The 8095-nt window shown below is 52.0% G+C and overlaps 1 protein-coding gene across 2 annotated transcripts in view; it reads left to right on the top strand.

Annotated features, from left to right (window-relative positions):
- The window catches only part of Abcc3 (ATP binding cassette subfamily C member 3), a 44501-nt gene that overhangs the window by 21886 nt on the left and 14520 nt on the right, over positions 1 to 8095 (top strand). For both annotated transcript variants that reach the window (XM_023718179.1, XM_023718180.1), the window contains exons 9-17: positions 344 to 521; positions 603 to 764; positions 1237 to 1329; positions 4696 to 4899; positions 4982 to 5128; positions 5467 to 5554; positions 5782 to 5848; positions 6014 to 6140; positions 6226 to 6402. In XM_023718179.1, coding sequence (XP_023573947.1) covers positions 344 to 521; positions 603 to 764; positions 1237 to 1329; positions 4696 to 4899; positions 4982 to 5128; positions 5467 to 5554; positions 5782 to 5848; positions 6014 to 6140; positions 6226 to 6402 — 1243 coding nt within the window. The remainder of the gene's footprint in view (positions 1 to 343; positions 522 to 602; positions 765 to 1236; positions 1330 to 4695; positions 4900 to 4981; positions 5129 to 5466; positions 5555 to 5781; positions 5849 to 6013; positions 6141 to 6225; positions 6403 to 8095) is intronic.

The raw sequence follows: 8095 nt of genomic DNA, 5'->3' as shown, positions 1-8095 counted from the left end.
AGCATGTGGTATCCAGGATCGAACCCGGGTACTTGCAATTGCCAGGCAGATGCTTAGGCTGCCAAGCTGCCTCCCCAGCCCCTCAAAGTAGAAAGTATTTTTAGAAGACTGGAGATGTAGCTCCATGTGAAGGTCCTGTTTTCAATCCCCAGTTCTGAGAAGAAAAAAGAAGAAAGGAGAAACAGGGGGCAGGGCTGGCTGTGAGAGACAGAGGGTGGGGTGGTAGGTCTGGGGTGCCAGGAAGAGGGCCCTGAGATCTGAGGTTCTGGCCCAGGTGGGGATGGGGTGAGAGGTAGAGAAGGCCCGGGGCGCCCACCTCATGCCTCTCCTGCCCACCCCACAGCATGCTGATCCGGTTTATTTCCAACCCCGAGGCCCCCTCCTGGTGGGGCTTTCTGCTGGCCGGGCTGATGTTTGTTAGTGCCATGATGCAGACCCTGGTCTTGCACCAGTATTACCACTGCCTCTTCGTGTCAGCCCTGAGGATCCGCACGGGGGTCATTGGCATCATCTACAGGAAGGTGAGCAGCAGCCGGGTGTGGCTCTGAGGCTTCCCCAGGCCGGTTCAGGCCAGGCCATGCTGTATTGTCCCCTCCCTGTAGGCGCTGATCATTACCAACTCGGCCAAGCGCCAGTCCACTGTGGGAGAAATGGTCAACCTCATGTCAGTGGATGCTCAGCGCTTCATGGACGTCTTCCCCTCCCTCAGCCTGCTGTGGTCAACGCCACTGCAGGTCATCCTGGCCATGTACTTCCTCTGGCAGGTGACTCTATAGCCTTAACCTGGCTCTCCTGCTGCAGCAGGGACAAGAGGGGGTCAGACGGGGACACGTACCGAGAGCTTCCCTAGATGACGAGGGGCATGGCTGCCAGCATCTGCAACTGAAACTTCCCTGCCTGTGCTATGACCTGGCTCCAAAAGCTAGGGGCCTGGGACTTGGAGGCAGCATGGGTGTGGCTCCACGGTCTGTCTGTCTGTCTGTCTGTCTGTCTGTCTGTCTGTCTGTCTGCGCTGGCCTTCTGGTATGTCCTGACCGACTTCTAGGTCTGCAGCCTGTCTTCACTATCCGCCAGCTGTTGTCCCCACCAGTATCACAGTCGTTCTGATTTTCTGCCCTGTCTAGCTGACTGGGGTCTTTGCCTCTTGTCCGCCCCACTTCAGGTCTCTGTTGGGCTCTGCCTGTTGACTTGGGTTATCTGTCCGTCAGCCTCACTGACCTCCCTGTGCCTCCCCAGATCCTGGGTCCCTCCATCCTGGCTGGGGTGGCACTCATGGTCTTGCTGATCCCGATCAACAGCACCGTGGCCATGAAGATGCGCGCTTACCAGGTGGGTGCTGCCAGAGGTGAGCGCCTGGCCAGTCACTTCCTTGTTTCTGAGTCTGGGCACTCACAGGGCACTTGCACAAACCTTAGCTCCCTCTGCCTCCCCAGAGACCAAGGCCAGAGGAGATTACCGTAGTCCAGAGCGCGGAAGTGCAGGAACCTGAACCTGGGCCTGATGGGAACTTTGCCTACCTACCGTCCTGTGCATAGGTTGGCATAGATGGCCCATCATGTAGTCCACTTGCAAACCCTTACAGGCAAGAGTAGTACGCAATGCTTCGCACTGCATGAAGACTGAAAGACCAGCCGCCTAAGCCCACCCACCAGGTTCCCTCTGACCTTAGAAGTCCTCGTGCCCTTGAGGAGGCCACTCCTCAGCCAAGCTGGCCTTCTCTTTTCTCCAGGAACTAAGTTCTGTGTAATTCTGTGGGGGTTTTCTGTTGGTTCTGTTCTGTTTTGTTGTTCTCGCTCTTGCTCTGCTCTCTTTTCTGTGGCCTGCTCAGCCTGCCCTGGGGGCAGGGCTGGCCCAACATGTGGTGTGGGGGAGGGAACCACCCTCCCTGTGGCTTGCCTAACTTGCCTAAGCAGGCGTTTTAGGCTGCTGAGCTATCTCTCCAGCTCCTGTTTTGTTTTTTGAGACAGGGCCATGCTATATAATTCAGGACGTTTTTGGGGAGGGGGGCTCAGGCCGCCACATGGATGGGTCTGGTGCGGCTTGTGGAGCTGGGGATCGAACCGTGGCCCCCAGCACCTGAATGAGTTTGCCCAAACAAGTGCTTTAAACAACTGAGCTAACCAGCAAGCCCCCAAAAGTCAAAAAGGATGTTTTTTTTTTTTTTGTTTTTGTTTTTGTTTTTTGTGGAACTGGGGATTGAACTCAGGCCTTCCTGCTTGCCAGGGAAGCACTTATTCTACTGAGCCATCTCCCCGGCCCCAAAAAGGATTCTTTAAATTGATTTTTTTTTCCTACTCTTTTTTTAAATAAAAAATTATATTCACTTAGAAGCATTCAGAATGTCAACAAAACAGTTGCAATTTTTTTTTTTTACAATTGCAGAGTAGTATTCAGTTAACAGAACAATAATTATTTCGTATAAGCTGCATCAGAGACAATTGAAGATGAAAAGCTACCGGCCCATACATAACTAATTGGTGCTCTGCACCAACGTGAACCTGCTTCAAATTTCCATGCCGATCTCTTCTTGGCCTTTTGGCTAAGATCAAGTGTAAATTTCCATGCCGATTTAGAACCCTATACTGTACCAGGCAAAGTTAGTGGCTATTGAAAATACCACCAGGACAGGGCCTTTTTTTTTTTTTTTTTTTTTTGTGGAACTAGGGATTGAACTCAGGCCCTTGCACTTGCCAGGCAAGCACTTATTCGACTGAGCTATCTCCCTGGCCCAACAGGGCTATCTAAAGACACATTTGGTAGTGTGTTAACTATATATATTAAAAAAAAAAAAAAAAAAAAAAAAAACACTATACAGTTTAAAAACAAATCTTACACAGCCTTACATTTCAATTTTTTTTTTTTTTTCAAAAAGAGTGAGTTGTGTACAGGGGGGTTAAATGCTTTTTATAGACAAAAAAAAAACTGCGCTAGAACCAACTTATTCATCATCATCCTCGTCTTCGTCCTCCTCATTCTCTTCATCTTCTTCCTCCTCTTCATCCTCATCTCCCTCCTCCTCCTCCTCTTCCTTCTTTTTCTTGCTTTTTCAGCCTTCACGACTCCCTTTTTGCTGCATCAGGTCTTCCTTTAGCCCAGGAGGCAGCGATGTCCTTTTCATACTTCTCCTTCAGCTCGGCAGCCTTCTTCTCATGTGGCTGCTTGTCATCTGCTGCAGTATTATTCCACATTTCTCCAAGTTTCTTTGCAACATCACAATGGAGAGGCCAGGATGTTCTCCTTTGATTTCTGGGCAGTACTCAGAACAGAATAAGAAGAAGGCTGAAGGAGGCCCCTTGGGTGCATTGGGATCCTTGAACTTCTTTTTTGTTTCTCCTTTAGCAGGAATATAAATTTTCATTTCTCTTTCATAATGAGCCTTGTCCACTTTTTTCAACGTTTTCAAATTTTCCTTTTTCTTTAGCAGACATGGTCTTCCACCTCTCTGAGCACTTCTTAGAAAACTCTGAGAAGTTAACGGAAGCATCTGGGTGCTTCTTCCTGTGCTCCTCTCGGCAAGTTTGCACAAACAATGCATAGGATGACATCTTGCCTCTCGGCTTCTTAGGATCTCCTTTGCCCATGTTTACTTGTTTTCCTCAGCGAAGTACAGAGTCACCCAGTGCCCGTCCGGTTCTCACTTGCCCTGGCGCTGCCTCTATGTTGCTCAATGTACTGCAATGGCTCCTTTTTCTTTTTTCTTTTTTTTTTTTTTTTTTTTTGGTACTGGGGATCAAACCCAGATAGCCACTGAGCTATCTCCCCAGCCCCAATGCTATATAATTCAGGCTGGCCTTGAACTCATCATGTAGCTTTGTTTTTGTTTTTGTTTTTTCTTTTATTTTTTTGGTGGAACCAGGGATTGAACTCAGGACCTTGCACTTGCCAGGCAAACACTTAATCTACTGAGCTATGTCCCCGGCCCACCATGTAGCTTTGGCTGGCCCCAAAATCACGGCAGTTTTCCTGCCTCAGCCAAGGGCTGGGATTACAGGTGCACCATCACCATTCTGTGCTCCTGTGGGCCACCACACACAGTCCCCTCTAACACTCTTCTACCCTGCAGGCCTAATGCCTTTTCTCCCTTACTTTGAAGTAGCCTAGCTTCCTCTAGAGGTCTGGAGGGACCCAGGAACCTGCCTTGCCCCATTGTTCTCTTACATAGCACCCTCTTATTTCCCTTTAGAGTACACATCATAATTTGTGATTAAGCATTTATTCAGGTAATTATTCCTCATTGCCTGCCTCCCCCATCCAACTGTCAGCTGTGGGAGGCAGAGTAGGCACTCAATATGCAGGGTTGAATGGATAAATTAGTGTGAAGCCCCGCACATCGGATTGGGCCTGAGGGAACGCAAACACAGGCAATCCAGACCCTTGGGAAGCTCTCAGTCTAACTGGCGCTACGGACGGGGACAGCAGTGGGAACTGTGGGAAGTACAGTATGCTTGTAGAGCCCAGGTGAGGGGACCAAGGATGCTGGCCAAGATGATCCACAGTGGTAGCTCTGAGAGTGGAGCTGGATTTTCCAGGTGGAGGAGGCAGGGAGGAGGAGATGAAGGTGGCACCCCAGGCCTGGCAGGCAGGGGAATGACATGCAGAGATGGCAGCAGCGCACACAGATGTGGCAGCGTAGACCTCGGGCAGGAGGTTGGGGAGGGGACAGGCTGAGTCACTGCCACTTGCTGCCCTGCACAGGCTCAGCAGATGAAGCTGAAGGACTCACGCATCAAACTGATGGCCGAGATCTTGGGAGGCATCAAGGTGCTGAAGCTGTACGCCTGGGAGCCCAGCTTCCTGGAGCAGGTGGAGGGCATCCGGAAGGATGAGCTCCGGCTGCTGCACAAGGGCACCTACCTCCACGCCATCTCCACCTTCATCTGGGTCTGCACCCCCTTCCTGGTGAGCCTGCTGCTGCGGCTGGGCACCTACCTCCCGCTTGCCCAGCCCAGGTCCCCCTGACTTCCACTCCCATGCTCCCCAGGTGAGCCTGATCACCCTTGGGGTGTTCGTGTGTGTGGACCAGAACAACGTGCTGGATGCCGAGAAGGCCTTTGTGTCCGTGTCCTTGTTCAATATCTTAAAGATACCCCTCAACATGCTGCCCCAGTTAATCAGTGGCCTTACCCAGGTAACCTGGGCCGCGCTGGGCTTCTGCTAGAGTGAGGGCAGGGGGTGAGGTCAAGAAAAGGTCGTGTAGGGCCAGGGGATGATCAGTGAGAGCTTCTGGAGTAAGAGGAGGCTACGAGGGTCGTTTGGAGATAGCCCCTGAACTCCATCTGGGACCTTATCTTTGAGAAATGGGAGCCATGGAAGACTCAGTCGTGGGAGAGGCCCACGAAGTGGTGAATGGGCCCTTGGTGATTAAGGGACGACTCTACCTAGCCCAGGAAGTTGGAGACCAAGCAAGGGTAGCAGGGGTAGGGGTGGGAGAAGCAGCCTCTGGTGCTGATTCACACCCTCCTGCAGGCCAGTGTGTCTCTAAAACGGATTCAGCATTTCCTGAACCAAGAAGAGCTTGACTCCCAGTGTGTGGAAAGAAAGATTATCTCCCCAGGTCCCGAAAGCTCCCCACCCCACCCCACCCCACCCCACCCCCAGGCTGCCCTCACCCGACCCTACTCCAGAGCAGCAGCGACTATTCCAAGCTTCCTCCTCCCTCTCCCTACTCTTTGCTGCCCCTTCTGCTCTGCCCTTCCCCCAGGGATCCTGCCCCTGTCCTCCTCCCCCAGGCCCCCGCTTCCCACCCTTGGGCTCCCTGACTGTGCACCTTGGTCCTCCCAGGCTACGCCATGACCATTCATAGTGGCACCTTCACCTGGGCGCCGGACCTGCCCCCCACCCTGCACAGGTACTCAGCAGGGCCTTTTCCTCACATCCTCCACCAGTAGTGCTGGAAGGGAAGGGCTTCTTCTTGCCAGGGGGACACCTGGGAGGGAGGAAGGGTTGGGTCTGTCTGTCGTAGCCTGGGGACCAAATGGGATGCCAGCCCGTGACCAGGCCTCCTTGTTCCCAGCCTCAATATCCAGATCCGGAAAGGGGCCCTGGTGGCCGTGGTGGGGCCTGTGGGCTGCGGGAAGTCCTCACTGGTATCTGCTCTACTGGGAGAGATGGAAAAGCTGGAAGGCACGGTGTCCGTGAAGGTGAGCATCTAGACACTCACTCCCGGGAAGGGCATGATGAGTCAGGCCACGGGCAAGACCCAAAGTGACCTTCTCTTGTGGCCAGGGCTCTGTGGCCTACGTGCCCCAGCAGGCATGGATCCAGAACTGCACGCTTCAGGAAAATGTGCTGTTTGGCCAAGCCATGAACCCTAAGCGCTACCAGCAGGCTCTGGAGACCTGCGCCCTACTAGCTGACCTGGAGGTGCTGCCTGGTAGAGACCAGACGGAGATCGGAGAGAAGGTACAGGCTCCCTTCCCACCCCTGAGGAGGCTGCACGGGCACCTGCCCTCTGCCCACTTCACCCTGGCCTGGGTCACATTCACATAACATCATGCACAGCTCCATGCCAGGCCCTGGGGAAGCAGGCCTATGACCAGGGAAGGCCGACTCGGGATAGGCAGGGCTTTAGAATTCCCTGGAGCCAGGCTAAAGGCCTGTGCATGGAACAGGGAAGGCACCGAAGGGAGATCTGCATGAAGAAGGGCATCCCACAAGTTGAATCTTAACAAATGAGAGAGAGAGGGCTGGCCAGATAGCTCAGCAGATTAAAGTGCCTGCTTAGGTAGATGCAGGGACTGGGGTTCGAACTCTGGCCTGTCATGCTGGCCCCACCCATGCTGAGATGGCGATTGATACTGGGCATGATGGTGCATCTATAATATAATCCCTCTTAATCCCAGCACTTGGGAGGCTGAAAACCAGAGGAACACTATGAATCCAATCTGTGTAGTGAGACCCCATAGACCCTGCACTAAATGCATAAAAAAAGATAGAGAGGGGCTGGGGAGATGGCTCGGTGGAATAAGTGTTTCCCTAGCAAGCACAAGGGCCTGAGTTTAATCCCCGGTTCCAGAGAGAGAGAGAGACAGAGAGAGACAGAGAGAGAGAGAAAGAGAGAGAGAGAGAGAGAGAGAGAGAGAGAGAGAGAGAGAGAGACCATCATCCATCCATCCATCCATTAGATTTTTGTGAAGCGTCTATTGTATGCCAGACAATATTGCACCATAACAAAATCAAGAGCCTAAAACCTCTGCCTTCATATAAATACCTTGCATTCCACCGAGGAAGAGAGACAATAAGTAAGATAAATAAAGTCCAGAACACTTGAGGTCATGCTGAAGAGAAATAATCAAGTAAGGCAGGAACACAGGATAAGTGTGGGGCTGGGCTTTTAGAGTAGCTTGGGAATGGGAGCCTGAGCAAAAAGGGGATCAAGTCCTTGTAGGAAAAGTGGAGCCTTGTATGGGGCTGCGGAGCCCTGAGAAGGAAGCTCAGAGTCTTAGGTAGGAGAGGGGCTGAGGGGAAGGGCAGTAGGCCAGCCAGCAAGGAGCAGCAGTTAGGAAGAGAAAGTGACCCACAGGGGCACTGGGCAGCCCAGTCATTCAGGGCCTTGCTGGCCGCTTGAACTGTGGCAGAGAGCCACAGAAGCCATCTGAAGGCCTGGACTAGATGAATGTCCCCATGCTTGCCTGCCTGGGGGTGAGAAAAATGGGAGAGGGTACAGGTTGAGGTAGGGCCATAAAGACTTTGGTTAAACCAGACGTGGTGGTGCACGCCTGTTATCCCAGCACTCAGGATGCTGAGGCAAGAGGATTGCTGTAAATTCAAGGTCAGCCTGGACTATTTAGCAAGACAACTGTCCCAAAAAAAAAAAAAAAAAAGGCTTTGGCTAAGATTTTGGCCTTTTCTCTGAAAAACATGAAACATGAGGTTTTTAAAAATTAATTAATTAATTAACTTTGTGTTAAGCAATTTTGTTGTATTTATGGTGCTGGGGTTACTAACCCAGGGCCTCAAGCATGCTGGGCAAGCGCTCTAGCACTGAGTTACACCTCAGCCTTTTAAAAACAAATTCCAGCCAGGATCTCAGTAAATTGCCCAAACTTGGCTCAAATTTGCAATTTTTCTACCTCAGCCTCCCACATAGCTGAGA

Source organism: Octodon degus, unplaced genomic scaffold, assembly GCF_000260255.1.
Source record: "Octodon degus isolate 3935 unplaced genomic scaffold, OctDeg1.0 scaffold00056, whole genome shotgun sequence".
NCBI lineage: Eukaryota > Metazoa > Chordata > Mammalia > Rodentia > Octodontidae > Octodon > Octodon degus.
This window is presented reverse-complemented; position numbering and strand designations above follow the sequence as displayed.